Source organism: Oryx dammah, unplaced genomic scaffold, assembly GCF_014754425.2.
Source record: "Oryx dammah isolate SB20612 unplaced genomic scaffold, SCBI_Odam_1.1 HiC_scaffold_11210, whole genome shotgun sequence".
Lineage (NCBI taxonomy): Eukaryota > Metazoa > Chordata > Mammalia > Artiodactyla > Bovidae > Oryx > Oryx dammah.
In genome coordinates, this window is record NW_024080603.1 from 4,160,625 (window position 1) to 4,181,118 (window position 20,494).

Consider the following 20,494-nt stretch of genomic DNA (forward strand, 5'->3'; position numbering starts at 1 on the left):
CATCTCTGATATTACAGATAATTTATTATCTCTATATTTTTCTGTATTTTATACACTTTCAACAATGAAAATTAACTACTATTATAATTAGAAGAAAAATTATAAATTAATTAAACAGACATACTTACCCTTGGGAATTTAGGAATGAAGTGGTTAATTATCCCAAATTCAAAATAAGATGCAAAACCTTCATTGAGCCAGATATTATTCCACCAATTCATGGTAACCAAGTTTCCAAACCACTTTTGGAGTTGGGGATAAAAAGAACAATCTTAACTTCAATTTAAGTAATATTTATTATGATTACATGTTAAAGAAATGTAAGGTCAAAGATAAAATTAAATGTAATTTGCTATCAGTGATAAAACTTGAAAACAGGACTCCAAAGTCATGTTGTTGTTTTATTAATAACATGAAGTCATTTATTTTTTTCTGTAAAATTTCACATCCAATGACTGGAAGCAATTTTTGCTTTAAAACTGTGATGCTCAGAAATAAAGTAAGCTAGAATAGCATTTCTTAAATTGTCCACTTTACTCCAAAGTTAAGTTAAAGGAGAAGGCCTGAATGTCCACTTAACACCTACTAATGACAGCATCTTATACTCTAAACAGACTACATCAGAATTTTGCTGTAAGCAGTTGATTATGTTTTAGGGACATAATTTGATCTGCACCATGTAAGAATCACTCAAGTATTCGTTTCTGCAAAGTGGTCCAGTTATAATTATTTTCTATTTGAGCTTAACAGAAGGAAAATGGCACATGATGATGAATAGAATCAGGAAAGAAAAACACAATATTTTCCAAAACCAACAAATCCACACCCTGGTTTTTAACCAACTTCTTATAATAGCTGTGATGTACTAAGAGTTAGCACCCTATTTTCCAAAACAATGTGTCACTTAGGCTGTAATAAAAAATGACACTTTGGGTGATGATCAAGACTTGTGAAAGTATGTGTTGACTGTGTAACAGGGTATAATTTAATCACAGTAAATCATTCCTCTCCAAAACTTCTTAGGGGTCCATATAACAAGAAGATAATTTCACAGTTTAGATGGTTGTCACCTCAGTGATACTAGTAAATTGACTATAATCCTTTAACTTGTAACTTCTCGCAAAAGAAAGAAAAGTTTGTGACAGTCTACTGATGAAATGGAATATCTCCTGGTTACTCTTTTGAATATCTCTATTTTAAGATGGAATGAAAAGCAGATAATCATAGGTCTGCTTGGTTTACTTTTCCTGAAGAGAACTTTGTGCCACACAATTCCTCTTTGAATATACGACCTGCTAATGTTCTGAGATTTCTCATCACTATGATCTATCACCAAAAGTTCAAACCCACCCAGGATCTGATTACATAGATCCTTCCTTGTTTTTTCACTCACTGGACCACTTTTCAAGCTATTTTTTAAAATTTGCTGTATGGTAGAGTTTGAGGAGTTTTTGCTGCTTTTGGTACAGAAGCTGGAGAATATTTTCGTGTGAAATAAGAAAGAACATTTTACCACATGCCTGATGTCCGATTTCGTGGGAGACAGTAAAGGAGACCACAATCTTTTTTTCTGTTAGTTTATCATTTGGTTGCAGCAACAATAATGACTCGTCAAATATCAATAGTCCCCAGTTTTCCATTGCACGGTTGTCAAAAGTAGGCAAAGCAATTATATCTAAGTGGATTTAAATGGAGGGAAAAAAAAGATTTGAGAGTTCCAGATACAACATCTCAAAATGAAATCATAAAATTACTGAAAGAAAATGCAAGTGAATATCTATAACTTAAGGGGCAGGAGAAAGGCATTAAAGACATAGAGAAGACAGGGTCAGAGAACAAATTGTTTTGACTATATGAAAATTAAATACTTTTGATTAAGGACCTATATCCAAAATATACAAAGAACACTTGAAACTCAAAAATAAGAGAACAACTTTACAGAATTAGCAAAAGATCTAAAGAGACACTTCACTAAAGAGACACTTCACTAAAGAGACACACAAACGGCAAATGAACAGATAAAGATATGCTCAACACCATATGTCATTCAGTTCAGTTCAGTTCAGTCACTCAGTCGTGTCCGACTCTGTGTGACTCCATAGACAGCAGCCCACCAGGCTCCCCCGTCCCTGGGATTCTCCAGGCAAGAACACTGGAGTGTGTTGCCATTTCCTTCTCCAATGCATGAAAGTGAAAAGTGAAAGTGAAGTCGCTCAGTCGTGTCCGACTCTTCGAGACCCCATGGACTGCAGCCTACCAGGCTCCTCCATCCATGGGATTTTCCAGGCAAGAGTGCTGGAGTGGGGTGCCATTGCCTTCTCCAACAACAGAGTACTATTTAGTGATAAAAAGAAATGAGCTATTAAGTTATGAAAGGACATGGATAAAACTTAAGTGAATGTTACTAAGTGAAAGAAAAGTGAAAGTCACTCAGTGGTCTCCGACTCTTTGAGACCTCACAGTCCATGGGGATTCTCCAGGCAAGAACACTGGAGTGAGTTGCCATGCCCCCTTTCAGGCGATCTTCCCAACCCGGGGTCAAATTCAGGTCTCCTGCGTTGCAGACAGATTCTTTACCAGCTGAGCCACCAGGGAAGTCCAAGAATGCAGGAGTAGGTAGCCTATCCCTTCTCCAGTGGATCTTCCCAACCCAGGAATCTAATCCAGGTCTTCTGCATTGCAGACAGATTCTTTACCAGCTGAGCCACCAGGAAAGCCCAAGAATACTGGAGCAGGTAGCCTATCCCTTCTCCAGGAGATCTTCCCAACCCAGGAATCTAATCCATGTCTCCTGCATTGCAGGTGGATTCTTTACCAGCTGAGCTACCAGGGAATCCCACTAAGTGAAAGAAGCCGGTAAGAAAAAGTTACACATGGTATGATTCCATTAGTACCTAACATTATGGAAAAGGCAGAATTATATAGACAGTACAAAGATCAGTGGCTGTCAGGGACTGAGGGAAAAGAGGGGATGAGCAGGTAGAGCACAGGGGATTTTTAAGACAGTGAAACTATCGTCTGATACTGTGATGGTAGACACGTCATTACTGTGTACTCGGTCAAATCAGTTGAGTCCGACTCTTTGCGACCCTCTGGACTGTAGCCCACCAGGCTCCTCTGTCCACGGATTCTTCAGGTAAGAACACTGGAGTGGGTTGCCGCCCTCCTCCAGGGAAATCTTCCCGACCCAGGGATCAAACAATCCCATGTCCCCTGTGTCTCCCGCACTGCAAGAGGATTCTTTACTGCCCAGTCACCGGGGAAGCCCTCAGCACTGTATGCATTTGTTGAAATTCACAGAGCTGTACAACAAAAACCGTGAACCCTAATGTAAGCTATGGACTTTAGTTACAAAAATATATCAGTACTGATTCATCAACTGTAGTTTTTAAAAATCCACACCAATGTACGATGTTAACAAGAGGAGAAACTAGAGAGAGGTGGGGGCAAGGGGAGGGAGAGAAGATATATGAGGACTCTTCACACTCTGGGCACACTTTTTTTTGTAAACTGTTCTAAAAAAATTAACTCTATTTAAAATTAAATGTTTTAGTGCACCAAGAAACACCACAAACAAATTTGAAAGGCAAAACACAGACTGGGGTAAATATCTGCAGCCTATATCACAACTAGATACTATTTTTTCAATACTTAAAGAACTTTGATGAATCATAAAGGAAAAATGTGAACAATTCAATAAAGAAATAATTCAAACACCCAAAAATCTTATTTAAAATTTTCAGCTTCATTAGTATCAAAAACAAAAATTAAAACAATGATATAACTTTCAAATGTATGAAATACATTTTCAAATATAATAATTAGTATTGGCTAGAATTTATAATTAGGTATGGGAAAACTGACACATAGCCTATTGGTGAGGGTGTGAACTAGTAGTTTTTCTGGAGCAGACCAGCAAAATGCTTCGTAACTTTTAAAAATGTTCCTAGCCTTTCAAATTTTGCAATTTCTACTAAGGCAAATAGCATGGATATTTGTAAACACGTTTCTTTCGTGTTTTAAAAGCAGCCCCCTCCCCATCAAGAAAGAAAAATCAGTCCAAATTTTCAACCACTGAAGATTTAAAAAATTATTTTGTCAAATTGATATGTAGGCAGCCTATGAGTTAAAATGACAATAAAAAAAGAACAGTTACCTGGATCATATTGCTTTACATTGTTCTTTTTTTTTTTTTAAAAATCAATGAATAGTATCAATTCCATGGTGTCATTTTTGTTAAAAACAAAGAAGCAAATACAGAGAAAGATGGAAATTGAGACAAAGACAGATACCGGGAAAACTAGACATCAAAATGTTACCCATGGTCATCTCTGCATGGCAGCATTCCAAGAGATTTTGCTTCTCTTTTTTGTGCTTTCCTTATCTTTCCAAATTTTTTACAGTGTGATCATTTGTTATTTCTAAAACTAGAATGATACGAGTTTTAAAATTTTCCTTTGCTAGTGAAAGAAATATCATCGCTATAGTCCATGATACATTTGCCTCATGAATGCTTTAGCTATGCTATGCTCAGTAATTTAGTTGACTTTACACTTGGTTGAAGCTGACAGTGTATAGTTAGAAATATTCAGGTCATTACAGAGCCTCAACAGGTAATGCTCCATTATCTTTCGACATACTTAGTTGCCTTAGCCTGAGTTTCCCATTCTACTGGATAGTTTTCGCTGTGTGAATGACCCATATCCATTCTATCAGTGACCACTTTGGTTGCTGTTAGTTTAGCACTAGTGTGAAAACTGTAGCTTTAAGCATTCTTGCACATTTCTTCTGGCATGTATGTGCTCAAATTCCTCTTGAAGATATATCTAGGAATGGAATTTCCGGGTTCTAAGGTATTCTGATGATCAACATTATAAGACAACAAACAGCTTTTTAAGTTGTAACAATTGATACTCCTTTCAACAGTGTCATTTTCTAACACTTGTATTTGTGAGAATGCCTACTCTTTGACAACAGAGTAGGTTGTCACTGTGACCTTGGATACTCATTTCTCAGACTGCTTAATAAGCTTAAATATTTCTTCATAAGTTTGTTAGCCACATGTGTTTCCTTTTCTGTATAACATCTATTCATATATCTTTTACTTGTTTTTTTCCTATTGTATTTTTCTTATTTATCTGTAGGTGTTCTTTATATATTTGGGGTACTCCCATTACCACTTATTGTCTTTTCTTTTTTGCTTAACTGTTTCTTTAAAATTTATTTATTTGTAATTGAAGGACAACTGCTTTACAATACTGTGTTGGTTTCTGCCACACAGTCCTCTTTCTGCTGAGACTTCATGCTGACTTTATGAGTCAGTGCTATCTCCTCCTTCACAATTTGTTTGCTTCTGTTTTTAACATGTAGATGCTATCTGCCAACGGAGAAGGCGATGGCACCCCACTCCAGTACTCTTGCCTGGAAAATCCCATGGATGGAGGAGCCTGGTAGGCTGCAGTCCACGGGGTCGCAAAGAGTTGGACACGACTGAGCGACTTCGCTTTCACTTTTCCCTTTCACGCATTGGAGAAGGAAATTTTGGCAACCCACTCCAGTGTTCTTGCCTGGAGAATCCCAGGGATGGGGGAGCCTGGTGGGCTGCTGTCTAAGGGGTTGCACAGAGTTGGACACGACTGAAGCAACTTAGCAGCAGCAGCTATCTGCCAAACTCAGCTACCTGAACAGAGCCTCTGCCATCTACTGCTTCTGCATTCAGAGAGCACCTAGAAAAGTAGTAGGTGGTTCTCATTTACTCAGGAGATTCTCACTAATTATGGTAATTATGTCACCGCTTTATGATTTATAGAGTACTTGAGTTTTATTGCTTCAAAAATTCAAACTTTGCTGAGATGTACCATATACATCATTAGCCTGCTATGGTTACAAGTTAATAAAAATGAGAACTTAAAAGGGAAGTTGCTATTTTAAAAGTCTGCAAATCTTAAACACCCATGTGAGTGAAATGAAGTCGCTCAGTTGTGTCCGACTCTTCGAGACCCCATAGACTGCAGCCTACCAGGCTCCTCCATCCATGGGATTTTCCAGGCAAGAGTACTGGAGTGGGGTGCCATTGCCCATACTTACTCCTAAAAGCATCAAGATGTCACTTTTTCTTTTAAAGCTTATAACAACCTAAACAGCCAACTCCACCAGCGGCTATAATAGTTTTTTTGTTTTGTTTTTAAATGACTCAACCAAAAGTCAAAGTAATTAGGAGACATTAGTTCATCTTTCTCTTAAAGATCCAGTAACAGAGGAACTCTATTGTAATCATCTATCCATCAAAAGGCAGTTTTGACTAAGCACCACCTACACGTACTCATAAAGCAACACTGGCTCAGATGCTATGAAAGATACAGAAAAAAAAAAAAGTGCCAACATAACCTTGACTTCCAGGAGCTGGTAATCTAGACAGAATTTACATGGAATTACGGAACTTATTGAACATATTTTTCCCCCCACTAAAAAAAAAAAATGTTTACTGTTTACTAGTTTGAGAGAGGGCCTTCCCTTGTGGCTCAGTGGTAAAGAATCTATCTGCCAATGCAGGAAACGTGGGTTTGATCCCTGGGTTGGAAAGATCCCTTGGAGAAAGAAATGGCAACCCACTCCAGCATTCTTGCCTAGAGAATCCCATGGACAGAGGAACCTGGGGTTGCAAAAGAGTCAGGCATGACTTAGCAACTAAACAAAAACTCTGAGAAAAGCAGCATCACAGGCTCAGAAGGTACTTAAAAAAGGACAGTCCAGACCCTGACCCTCAACTTGCCCTTGACCTAATCCAGAAATGATTAGGATCTAGCAGCTCAAGAACTTGAATACAGGGATGCACAGGATGCTGGGGAAGCTTGGGAGAGAGAGAGTCAGGGAAGACTTCCTGGAGGAGGAGGCACTGCATTGAGAAATATAAGAATCAACAAGTTGGGTAAAAGGAATGGCAGGATGTGCAAACTGAACATGCAAGAGCCTGACCAAGAGGAGAAGAAGAAGAAAGTGTAGAAGAGGACAGAGATGCTGCTAGAGCAGCCCTTCTACTCTGAGAAACAGTCAAAAGCCCCGAGAGGTTGTCAAGAGATGCACTGTTAAAGATAGGGTGTAAACTTTGGACTTTATCCCCAGGGCATTGGGAAGCCACTGAAGAGTTTTAAACAGGGCAGTAACACGATCAGATTTTGCTTTGGAAAGATCCCTCAGGCCTCAATGTGGAAGATGAACTGGAGGAGACAAGAGGGACGGTGGTCAAACTAAGCAAGGTCAGTTGTGGTCGAGACTTTGGTGATATGAACTAGGGAGAATGAGAGGGATGGGGAAGAAGTGGGTGGAGGTGGAGATAATAAGGAGGTGACTAACTGGATGGAGGAGATGTTTTGACAGACGAGGATATCAAGAATAACTCTGGACTTCTCCTTATCTAAATAAAGATAAAGAGAAATTTTCTTGACTAGACAAGGGTCATCTTGAGATCTTCCGGCCACAGAAGTGCCAGAAACTTGGTTTCCATGCTCAGATTCCTGTTGCTGCCAACTTTCTTTGCTTCTTTCCTTCTTTTTCTAGTTTTTTTTTTTGGCCGTGCTGCGTGGCAAGTGGGATCGAGGATCTTAGTTCCCTGGCCAGGGATTGAACCTGTGCCCCCTGCAGCAGAAACTCAGAGCCTTAACCACTGGCCTGCAGGGAAGTCCCTGCCTCCAACTCTCTAAGTGACAGGTATAACCTCTGGGATTCACAAGCAGGCCACGGCTGGCCCCCGTTCCTTCACTCCCTGTCCCTCCTCAGCCAGAAGGCTTGAGCGGCAGAGGCCCTGGCTACGCAGTATTCGGGAGCCTGGAGCGCCCTAATTTTTACTCCCCACCTTCTTCCTGTCTGCCAGTAAAGGCCAAGCATACTTTCCCCCAAAGACTTCGACTAAATAACCTTTCAGAGGAACAAAACACACTGACAGGATACCCTCAAGCGAGAGAGAAAAAACATGGAACAACTTTCTGAGCTGAGCGGCTCACATAATTTTAAGGGCATTCCATACAGATCTACGAGAAATAAAATGTTTACATAGTCCCTCGAGGATCGTATTCTGTTCACACATGATTCCAATTTTATACAATAAAAATTCACTGATGGGACCCCCAAGTTCTAATCCAACGACTCACAGCTAAAGAACATATGTTGAAAAAAACAACAAAACCTTCCTAAAGGGAACTGGAGTAATTCATGCAAGCGGTTAGAAGGATCCAGAACATTGCATTGCATGCTTGCAGTATGAGATGAAAGGACAGAAAGCCAGGGAGAAGGCAAGGTCTGGAGGAGGTAAGCCGCCAGTGAGCACCCAGGAGGAATCTGAAGCCGGGAGCCCTCTGAGCACCAGCTAGTCACGCGGCACCATGCAGAGAAGGAGCAGACAGGCCTCTGCGTGTTTAGGAATGTGTAGGACACAATGATAGGAAGCCAGCGGGGCTGACTCCAAAACAGCAAAATGCCAACGGGTCCTTGGAGGCCCATCTAGGTATCTTTTGATCTCAACCTGGAGCACCCATAATAGGAAATCAAACCCATTGTAAGGGAAGATACCTCACCTGTTTTTGGAAGAGGGTAACTGATATTAAATAAATCCTCCAGAAAAGAGAAGATGGGACCTGTGATGTTCAAAGCAAAGTCTGCGTTTCCCTCTGCGATGGCGTCTTTCCGGGCCCAGATGCGTATCTAGACAGAAACAATTAAGCAGTGATTAGGAAAAGCAATATGTACAGTGATGTTTGAAAGTGGCAGCCTGCTTGCTCCGATTTCCTGATGCTCTGGAGCCAAAGGTTATCTTTTCAGAAGAAGTTGCATGACAAAATGTTTACATGTGTCCATGCGAAGAGAAAAGCCCTGGAGGCTATTCATTAAGTTGGGAACAGTGACTCTCCAGAAAGTGGGTTATTTCAATCTTTTGCAATAATGTGTAAAACTTCTATAATTCAAAAATAATCCTGGTTGCGGGGGGTGGGGGTGGGGGTCTTCCCTGGTGGCTCAATGGTAAAGGGTCAGCCTGCCAATGGAGGTTTGATCCCTGATTCAGGGAGAGCCCACAGGCTGTTGAGCAACTAAGCCCGTGTGCCACAGCCACCGAGCCTGTGCTCTGGAGCCCGCGAGCCACACTAGAGGCCGTGCTCCGTAACGAGAGAGGCCACAGCGATAAGAAGCCCGCACACCACAGCGAGAGAGCAGTCCCCGCTAGCAGCAGCTAGAGCAAAGCCTGCATAGCAACGGAGACCCAGCACAGCCAAAAATACATAGAAAATAAATTTAAAAAAAAAATCCTGGGGAGTGGTATCTACCCCCACAGAAAACATGGATTCTATATTAGAGTCAAAGGGCTCTTGGGATGCTAGCTTCCCTTTTCAGGACATATTTCCAGTGATTCAAAACAGAGTTGTGCAGTTAGTAGGGGTTACACAGTATAGAACATAGGAAACACATGTGAATCATGCAAATTTAAAATGATTTGTTAATAAAAAACACGAACGCAAGTGTGCTCAGTCATGTCCAACTCTTTGCAACCTCATGAGCTATAGCCCACCAAGGCTCCTCTGTCCATGGGATTTCCCAGGCAAGAATACTGGAGTGGGTTGCCGTTTCCCACTCCAGGGGATCTTCCCGACCCAGGGACTGAACCAGCATCTCCTGCACCGGCAGGTGGATTCTTTACCACTGTGCCACAAGGAAAGCTCCCAAAACATGAATAGTCCCATCTTATTTTCAAAATTTGAAATAAGGTTAATTTCCTTAATTTTAAAAAGTTCATCAAAAGTCTCATGACTTCTACATTATTGAAGTAAGCAAATTATATCCTCTGGATATGACACTTCCATGTTAGTAGTAGATGGAAAGAAAGCTCTGCCACGTTTCATTAGTTTGGCGTGACTGTATTGTTGTTTGGGTGCTTGAACTTGTTTGTGTTATTTGGGTGACTAATTTGATGTTGTTTTACCATCCACTGGCATTTTATTTTGAAATCATGGTCCTCCTTCAACACCACCATCTGAGCACTTTTAAATGGAATTGCTGGTGTCAGTGCTTAAAAACACGTCTGAAACACCTAACTCTAGAATGAAAGTTAGTGAGGAGGGAACTAAGATAATTGTCCTGATTGTGAATGCAGTTAATTTGAGAAAAAGCTCCCTACAAAACACAAGAGACAACGTGAAGAAAACCAAAAGCATCACAATATCTGCAGATTGCTGCCCCCAACCAAACGCTCACTTGTCTTTGCTTTTATTTCTGCTGGAAAGTTTGTCTTGCGTTTTGTGACTTTTGAATGACATGAGGTCTTCGGAATGCTTCCCTTTCACAAAATGCAACCACCTGTTTAAGAAGCCTCCTGCCTGGATCCTCTCCTTTCTTCCAGCCTCCTCCCACCCCAAGGCCTCAGTCCTGCCCCTGCACTCCCAGTACCTGCCCCGTCTCAAGCCCTCACCTCCAAGGCAAGGTCAGGAGGACATCTAAGCCAGAGCCCACACTGCTGAGCGGAAGCAACAGTCACCATGTTCAGGATAATACGCGCATATTAACTGCAGCCTTTTGGGAGGGAAGGCAGTAATAAAGTGTGTATATAAATTTCCAGTTTATAAGGCTCCTCCCACAAATGACCACTCTAAGCCACGGTGGAGGCAAATGATGACTTCAAGCTGTGGGGGAGGGGCAGGGCAGTGAGGATCACAAATATGTGCGGAACACGTTGAAGAAAGTTCCTTCCAAATCACACCTAGCCCACCAGTGTGTCCCTGTGGTCCTGCTTAGACCCAGCAGACCTCAACCTCTAAAGGAAAAATATCTTTACACGTACACGTGTGTGATAAATTCTACTCAAAATGTTATTTCTGAGAAACAGAATATTTCCTGCTGTATCAGGAAACGAAGATGTTACAGTCGTCAATGATTGCAGCCCTCCCGCACGAGCCGAGGAGCCCCGAGAGTACACAGCAAGGTAAAGAGCACCTGGCCACTAGCAGCCATCAGACTATAATCACTCCCCATGGTGAGCAGCCCCAAGGAAGCTTAAGGTGTGAAAACCACAGGGTACCGGTCCCAGATAGCTGAGGGTTCCCGTCCCTTCATGGCTGCCATAACTGTCGAGTAAAAAAATAGAGCAACCTAAGAGTTGAGAGTTATGGCAGAAATTTTTAGGGCTTCAAGCCCGGGAGACAGCATCTCAAGCAACCAGAGAGAACTGCTCTGAGGAGGCGAGGGGAGGAGTGAGTCCTGAGCTTCCTTGGGGCTCACCCTAGGGAGTGATTGTCATCTAATGGCTGCTAGATGACAGCTATTCTTTTCCTTCCTGAGTTCCCTCAGGGCTCACCAGCTCACACTGGAAGGCTGCAATCGCTGATGACTATGACATCCTTCTCTATTGATATAGCAGAAAATATTCCATTTCTCATTTCCAACCTTAGTTATGCGTGTCTTATATTTATCCTCATGCCACGCATGAACCACATTTTCAACTTTGCTAAATTTTTTCTCTTATTTAGGGAGTCCTTTTTGTAGAGTCTGGGTGCTATTCCAAGAGTACAGTCTGGTTCCCTGTAGAGTATATGGTGAATTCTTTAGCTTTCCAGAACTGAGTCATAGCCAAACACAACATTCCACTGATAAACTCATCCCAAATTTCAATTTTCTGGCTAAGACCATTACTTTCTTAGGCATGTTTCATTTTCTCTTTGCTTCCATGGCAGCTTTCTTTTCACGGTGACCTTTCATGAAGAAACAGATACAATCCGTTTATAAGAATTATTCACCGTGCAGCAGCAGCATTGAGAGCAACAAGCCAACGGAGATGAGGATGCTGGCAGCCATCTCCATCGCTCGCGAGCTCCAAGTCACTCCTTCATACCAGGTACAAAGCATAGGCTTCCACACCGTGTCTGAGTGGATTTATCAACACATGTCATGGATGTTTGACTTGGCCCAAGCTCTGTCTGTGAATATCAAGGATCTACCGGTGATTACTCAATAAGGGAAATCAGGCTGGAGCCAACAGCTGAGGGTGATAATGAGCTGTCCTTTGCATCTGGTGCATTCATCCTTCGGAGGAGGAACTCTGAGCAATTCTCCCCTGGTGATAAGAGCTGGTTCATCCACAGCTTGCTTATCTGCACAAGCCAAAGGCACAAGTTCACAGGCCCAGGAGACAGCCTTAGCCTGATGAGGTCCATTTGATTAGAAAGAACTGGGCCTAAGGCACTGGCCCTTACCCCCACTTTCTAGCATAGGGAGTGAACCAGCCCATAAAATACTGTTACAATCACCTTGATATTTTCCCAAAGGATTGTTATATAACAAGTGTACAACTGGGTGAAAACTAGGTGTTCCAGGACAGAGCACCTATTTCCACAACTCGGGGGAAGTGTTCATTCCCAGCGGGCCCGGTCCTTCATAGGGACGGTGCTTAACCTGCCTGCATTTCAGCCAGAGCAGCTGCCTCAGCTGGCATCAGAAGCATGTAGGCAGGGTACACAACACATAACCTGAGCTTCAAGAAGCTAGCATGGCCCCTTTCCCTCTTCTCTCTGTGCTCTGAAAGGCAGCGAGGGCCCCGGAAGAGGGGGCTCAGAACCGGCCTCTAGGGGACGTGAGGTGCAACCTTTTCATAGAAATCCTGCCGCAGAGCCCCAGCGGGAAGGGCTGCGCTCGGCTCTGCAGCGTTTCGCTCAGAGCAGTGACAGGGCTCGGGGAAGAACCAGGAGAGGTCCGTGAGGGGTGCAGGCCCAGCCCCTGAGGCGAAGGAGTACGCGAACAGTCCGCAGCCAGCACAAACGTCCCCGCACCTGGAGAGTTTCCCTCACTCACCTCCTTGCCCCTCTCGATCCTGCTGATGTGTTCATAGTCACAAATGACAAAGGCAGCTAAGTAAGTGGGCATGTGGGGCGTGGTGTGAAAGGTGGTAACAGTCCACTTGCTTCCGTTCACATCTTCTTTCTCAGACTGACCTAAAGAAATTGATTTTAGTCCAAATCATTGTAAATAAGCAATAAGGAACACAATTATCTACCTTTGAAACAATTTGCCAAGTTTGACGACCATTCAACTATGGTCTTCCCAACTACGCCCCACGATTCAGTGGCTTGGATTTCTCTACCTTCGAGCTATCTATTAGGAAGGCCTAAGGACAGTGTCGGGCTTCTCTCCTAGCTCCATCAGTAAAGAATCTGCCTGCAATGCAGGAGACTCAGATTCAATTCCTGGATCAGGAAGATCCCCTGGAGAAGGAAATGGCAATCCATTCCAGTATTCTTGCTTGGAGAATCCCATGGACAGAGCAGCCTGGTAGACTACTGTCCATGGGGTCGCAAGAGTCGCATACAACTCAGGGACTAAACCATCACCGAACCAAGGACTGGATTCCTGGTTCTGAACTAGCACCATGAATAATGTGGTCTGGGTGGAGGGCAAATCCACGAGCAGCTGTCAGTCAGGCCCGTGAGCTGCTTTCTCTTTCCAGCCACTGCTGTTTCCTACTCCAGCCCGTCTCTCTCAGCACTTAATCTAGAGTTTCCCAGACCCATGGCAGGTCAACAAGGTACAATTCTGCCATTCTCAGGTTTGGGCAGGTCCTCAGTGGAGTCCCGCTGGGGCCTCTGAACCTGAAATCACAAACTTGAAGGCCTGTATGGGCCAGGTGCTCAGTGTGAACGGGCTGATGTCCATAACGGGCGGGGTGGGGACCACAGGGGACAGCCTCTTCTCACCTGCACCCAAACTGGCAGGTAGGAAGTGCAGGGCCAGGGCTGTTAGGTGGTCTGAGTTTCCGCAAAAAAACAAGAATTTTAACTTTTATGAGAAATATCAGAATTTTTTTAAGTTGCATACTAATTCAACCAAAAGGAAAAAAAAAAGTGCTGTGAGCTAACAACAAAACAACAACAACAACAAAAAAAAAAAAAACCTTGAAACAAGAAAAAAAAAAAACCTGAAACGAACAAAAAAACCCATATCTATGTACCAGATTTAGACTAAATCCACTAGCTTGCTATTGTTAATGATTACGAGACTGAAACCCAAATTAATGGGCAGACAGGATACCAATGTATGAAAATAGAACAATGTTCCCAGCTCCTAATACAAAAAGGATCAGGATTTACCATCACCAAGATGTGGGTGCTGACATGTGGGTGCTGATATGTATCCTAGGTGACCACCCTCTCTGGTTATAATATACCGTAATTAAAATACATTCTCAATACACTGCCAAGAAAATCTACTGTTGTAAAATCTATTACAGAGTTAAACACACACACACATATATAAAACATGTAATACACAAATATATGTGCACATTAAAAATATATAATATATAAATAAACATATAGATACAAGATGATAGAAAACATTACTTACTTAGCTTTGGCATGTTAGAAAGGGCCACATAACGTGGATGATGAATGACAGTAATATTAAAAGTTGCCTTCAGAGCTGGCTCATCAAAACAAGGAAAAACATTCCTGGCAAATGTTGGTTCCATCTGAGATGCTAACAGGGCCCTGAAACACATTTGGGGGACAAATCTACTTATTTTTATCTTAAACCAGTGGAAGCAAATGTGTATATATACATATGTATATATACAGAGAGAGAGAGAGAGATGGATTATGGCTTAAAATTATCTGAAGAAAGGAGCTGGAATGTTTTCCCCTCATCTTCCTTATTCCCTTTCCCATTATATACACAAATTCCAGTTCTCACTACCCCTGAGATTTCCTGTAAGACCTAAAATACAAAAGAACTCTTTAATTTTCAGCCACAAAATAACATTTACTTCATTACATCATAGGCCTTTAAACCCTTTCACAAACAAAATAGGAACAAATATGCAATGCCAGGCTTTTGAGAACCAAAGATTTTTTAAGCTAGGATTAATTCTTTGGGGATGGCCTATTGCTTTCATTCCCCACCAAAGTGCAAGTCAGAAGAAGAATGTCTATATTTTTATGTTTTTCTCACATGTTCCTTCTTCTTCCTGGTTGGAAATTTTAAAAGGTTTTATTTTGCATACCCTTGGTGCTAAACAATATAGACATATCCCAACTGAACAAAACAACTTTCATTTGCATGTGGGTGGATTTATCGAATCCCTCATCCTCTGCTGCCTTCTTCTTCTTCTACCTTCAATCTTTCCCAGCATTAGGGCTTTTTCCAATCAGTCGGCTCTTCCCATCAGGTGACAAAACCACTGGACTTTCAGCTTCAGCATCAGTCTCCATCAGTCAGAGGATGCCATGGGTAGATAGTGTCACTGACTCAGTGGACATGAATCTGAGGTAACTCTGGGAGATGGTGAAGGAAGGGAAGCCTGGCGTGCTGCAGTCCATGGGGTCGCAAAGAGTCAGACACGACTTAGCGACTAAACAAGAGTAACAATCGGATCCTTACTGCTCCTTCCTACATCTTCACGGAAAAATTCCAAAGTGACATTATCCCACAATGGATTGGTGATTTACAGGGAAAAGCTTAGGAACAAGAGTACCCTGAGGAAATATGGAGGTTGCCAGTTTCTCCCTCTGTAAACACTGCTGGAGACAAAACCATGGGTGCTTTCTCCTCCAAAGAAACCTGCAGTCTCATTAGCCCATTTCCAAGACTCTGTGACCTGGGGATTGCTTTTAGGTGACAATTACGGATGCTAAATTCCCTTTTTCCTCCTAAGGTGCTGAGACTTAATGTCTCTCATTCTAATGTCACTCTAGCTTCAGGCCCACTTCTTCTTCTTCTTTTAAATGTGGACCATTTTTAAAGTCTTTAAGGAATTTGTTACTGTCAACTACAAATTGGCACTTCCCAAGAGCACCTCCTAGCTAGTGAACAACAAGAGGATTTGCCAAACGCCTCTGTGGAGACTGAACCCTGTGCAGCTGCAGCTGCTGACCTTCAGCAACTGCTAAGGGAGTTCAGGGCGGGGTGAGGCACTCTGTGCTCCAGGGAATCTGGTGGAACAGATCTTTCAGTTCAGTTCAGTTCAGTCACTCAGTCATGTCCGACTCTTTGCGACCCCGTGGGCTGCAGCATGCCAGGCCTCCCTGTCCATCATCAACTCCCAGAGCTTGCTCAAACTCATGTCCATCAAAATGATGATGCCATTCAACCATCTCATCCTCTGTCGCCCCCTTCTCTTCCCACCTTCAATCTTTCCCAGCATCAGGATCTTTTCTAATGAGTCAGTTCTTCATATCAGGTGGCCAAGGTATTGGAGTTTCAGCTTCAGCATCAGTCCTTCCAATGAATATTCAGGACTGATTTCCTTCAGGATGAACTGGTTGGATCTCCTTGCAGTCCAAGGGACTCTCCAGAGTCTTCTCTAACACCACAGTTTAAAAGCATCAATTTTTCAGCATTCAGCTTTCTTTATAGTCCAACTCTCACATCTATACATGACTACTGGAAAAACCATAGTTTTGACTAGACAGACCTTTGTTGGCAAAGTAATGTCTCCACTTTTTAGTATGCTAATTTGGTCATAGCTTTAGTTATGATAGTTTAGATCTTTAGTTAGATATTTTCGGGAACTGATTTCATGATCCAAATCCTTGCATCTCTTTGTATCTAGAAAATAACTAAATCCCTTCATAGTGACATCAGCTCCTCACGACTAGCAAAGCCTTTTGTAAAGTAAGTGCTTGATTGTATTGAACTCTTCCTTCACTAAAATCTTATATACTGACCTTCCACCATTGCCTCTTTGGAGCAGTCTCTCAGAGCTCTCTGATGTGCTGTCTCCTGAGCTGTAGTCCTCATTTTGCCCCCAATAAAACTTAACTTGCAACTCTTCAGTTGTGCATTTTTAAGTCGACATTATGATACGGTCTTTGTGTTTTGGTTTTTAGGGCATTAGGCATGGGGGGTCTTAGTTCCCCAATCAGAGATGGAACCCACACTCCCTGCCTTGGAGGACAAAGTTTCAACCAATGGACCCACTGGGGAAGTTCCAGACCAATTTTTAGATAAATAAAAGGTGAATTCAAAACAGATAGCTTGAAAGCACAGCCCACCCATCATCCGCCTCTGTAAATCCCTCCTCCACCATGACAAGGGCCCTGTTCACATGAAACTTCACACAATTTTCGGAAGAGCACACAGAACAGGGGCATGTTCAAACGTTTCACATCAGCTGGTTTGATGGGCTCCCAACGTCACAGTGACAAAACTGTAATTTTCAACAGGCCTATTTTGCTTTATTTGCTTTTTCCAACTTTACTACACTCTTACTTTCATGGGCTGAAAGGATTTGAGGCTCTGACAGCAGCCACTTCGGTTCCAAGACTCTGCTCTATGTAATGATAACCCTGAACTAGTTATGTGCCCTTGCTGAGTCTCAGTTTCCCCTTCTAGAAAATAATTCCACTAGCTCTGTTTCATTATTAATTGAGGCTTTATATTATTAGTAACTGAATTTAGCAATAAATGATCTGTGACTTCTCCTCTATTCCTTCTACTCTCACAAACTGTTCTTGATATAAATGAACTACAGAAGAATTCAAGGAGGGATAAATTACAGATTAGGGGTGAAGAGTTGGAAATCACTAATTACAAATGTGTCTAAAAAGGTTCCATCATTTTCCCATACAGCAGAAATTAAACATAACATTATAAATTTAAAAAAAAAAGGGTTCCAGAGATCATAGGTGGCCAGAAGCTGAATATAAACCATGTTTGTCTCCCCAGTTAATTTTAAACTACCAGAAATTAGGGATTATTTTTCTTTTGTATGATTTTTTAAAACTTGGCAAAAATATGGGTTCACAGCAACTATTTTCTCAGCCTTGGAGTTACTATAAAGGAAGCTTGATATAAGTATATACAGAAGAATATGAAATATTTTGGTAGAGTTCGCCACATGCCACACTGGCATTTATTTGCTTTGTAGTATTGGCTGGTATCTGTAAAGGGGATGGGATAAACTTTAAAGAGGATGGGAGATATTCGAGTAACGAACAATACAGTAAAAAGAAAAAAATGAGCAGAGGATTCAGCAACCTGAGTCATGGCTCAGGACCTGCCGTGTAAACATAGTGGTGTAATGTTGGAAAAGCTGCTTACACTCTCTGAACATCCATTTCTGTAAAATGCGGGGGATGGGACTAGATGAGTCTGTAAGTCCACTTACAGCTCTAAAACTGATTCCAACAGAGATAAAGACTCCAAAAGGAGAGAAAAAAGAGCCCATGAGGTGGCCGTGACTGAGCCATCTGGGGTGGTGACAAACAGTCCCCTCGGGAGTTTTCACACATGACCTTCAGAAGATCTATGAGCCTTCTGAAATAGCAGGATACTTTGTACAAATGGTGATCTGTCAGCATGAAGAGTCAATGTAAGGTGAAAAAGCACATTCAATTATGTAATACATGCTTATATATTTGGAAAGCCAACACATGCCTGTAGTTTTTGTAATGGAAACTACAAATAGAAAATACAGCTTGGTAACATCTTTTCTGCTGCCATGACTTCCCAAAACACTCAAATCTCAAGGAGGTGGCAAGGTGGGGAGGAGGGAGAAACTCAGACTCTTCAAGGAGGTGGGAAAATTTCATGCTCACCCAAAGGAGCTGCAGGTTCAAAAAGACTAGGAGACACAAGTTTAGGGAGTCACTGCATTAACAAATCCATCAAGCGAGTCCTTCCAATTCCGTGATTAAGGTCTCCAGAGAAGTGAAATAAAAGAAAAACACTTGGGTTTTACTCAATTATTTCCCTCCCTGGTTTCATACAAACAAACAAAAAGGGGGAAAACCCTACAACATAGAGCCATTCTGGCTAATTCTTAACTGCAAAGGTCAGTGCCAGCCAGCACCACACACAATCTTAGGTGTGTGGTTATGCCGCATTAGGACCCAAGGTTGATATTTATTTCCCTTCTCTCTCTGCTTCAGATTCAAGCAACCCTGTGAAGATATCCTGGTCTCAGAAAATAGAACCTCCACCACCCTCTCCTCCCTGCAAACGTTACTGAACCATGTTATTATGGTGCCTGTGAAGTCTGGGTTTAGAGTGGTCAGCTGGGGAGAGAGTTAATTTTGGAATTTGTCTCCCAGTGGCTCAGTATTGCAAAGCCACTCTCCTGCCCTCTTGTATAGCCAGAGAATTGTGGACTCACAATTGTGTTCTTATGCTGGAAAAAGTCTTAGCAGGCAAGACACGCAATGCCCTTGGGGATTCATCTACTCTCATAGAAAACACACCCATTCAGTACAGTATTTCACTCCAAATTATTTCATGAACGCTGTCTGCCTACAGCTCTAGTTAAGAAGTGCTAAATAACATGGCTGGTTAAAGATTAAATAAGATGCTCTGGAGCATTTTCCCCCAGCCCTAATTTTTTTTTTTTTTTAACACAGTAACAACATTCAGAAACCAGAATGTTTAGTAAAGACAGATGGTACACCACTGGACTGTGGTTGAAGGATTGGCCCATGAATCATGTTTGTTTATTACTTATGTAATACGATCTTAAAACTGAAGGTTCCACCAGACGACAAAACATAATAGATGTAAAATTCCAAAGAAAGGTGCCAAACCATGTTATGAAGATTTTGAAAGTAAATGGCCTCAAGAACCTCCGAGCCAATCTTGGGATTCTCAGCTACACTGAGGACACAGAAGAAGGGTCAGGGAACAGACAAGAGTGATCAGAGAAAAGATTCCTTGATGGGGAGGGACATTGTGTTGCCAAGTCGTCCTGCATTCAGGCAGCTACTCTCTAAGCCTGAGCTAGGCAGAAAAAAATCCCTCAGAGAGCAGAGAAAGTGCTTCCCAAGGCTGAGAGACTTAGAGTGTGTGTGTGAGTGTGTGTGTGTGTGTGTGGAGTTTCTCAGTCATGTCCAACTCTTTGGAACCCCATGAACTGCAGCCCACCAGGCCCCTCTGTCCATGGAATTCTCCAAGCAAGAATACTAGAGTGGGTTGCTATTCCCTTTTCCAGGGGATGTTCCCAACCCAGGGATTGAACCCAGGTCTCCTGCATTGCAGGTGGATTCTTTACCCCCCAGGAAAGCCCTGAGAGAGGGACTAATTCACTCTTGAGAAAGCTGAGATTGACACTGGCTGGAGTCAAACTCCTATCAGGTAGGAATCTATACCGACTGTTTTGGAGGCAAACCCAGGAGAGTGTTGTTGTCTGCCACCCACATCAGCCTCGGAAAAGGGATGTATGAGTGTTCCTTGGAAGAGCTGTGGTCCCTGACACACACAGTGAGCCAGTATGAAAACTGCCTGGGTTCTGTCCAATAGAGCCACTTGGAGGAGTTTGAAGAGGCATTACTGTGTGTCTAGGGCCTGAGGAAGGAGTGCCAAGTGACCATCAGAACAGAGAAATAAGAAAAGCATGCTGCAGGGACAGGAGAACTGTAGGAGAAAAAGAAACAGTGAGAAAGCTCTGAAGAGTCTGGGAACATGACATCTCAAGGGAAAAAAGCATCTGCTAGACCAGAGTGAGAGCAAAAAAGGAGAGGCCTGGTTTGAGTGAGAGCTG

The 20,494-nt window shown here is 42.4% G+C and overlaps 1 protein-coding gene across 1 annotated transcript in view; it reads right to left on the reverse strand.

The window, feature by feature from the left end:
- Positions 1-20,494, reverse strand: part of LOC120860980 (aminopeptidase Q-like) — a 70,286-nt gene that overhangs the window by 33,557 nt on the left and 16,235 nt on the right. The window contains exons 2-6 of the mRNA XM_040236690.1: positions 14,374-14,516; positions 12,826-12,965; positions 8,571-8,697; positions 1,521-1,675; positions 129-242 (exon numbers count right to left, since the gene is read on the reverse strand). Coding sequence (XP_040092624.1) covers positions 129-242; positions 1,521-1,675; positions 8,571-8,697; positions 12,826-12,965; positions 14,374-14,516 — 679 coding nt within the window. The remainder of the gene's footprint in view (positions 1-128; positions 243-1,520; positions 1,676-8,570; positions 8,698-12,825; positions 12,966-14,373; positions 14,517-20,494) is intronic.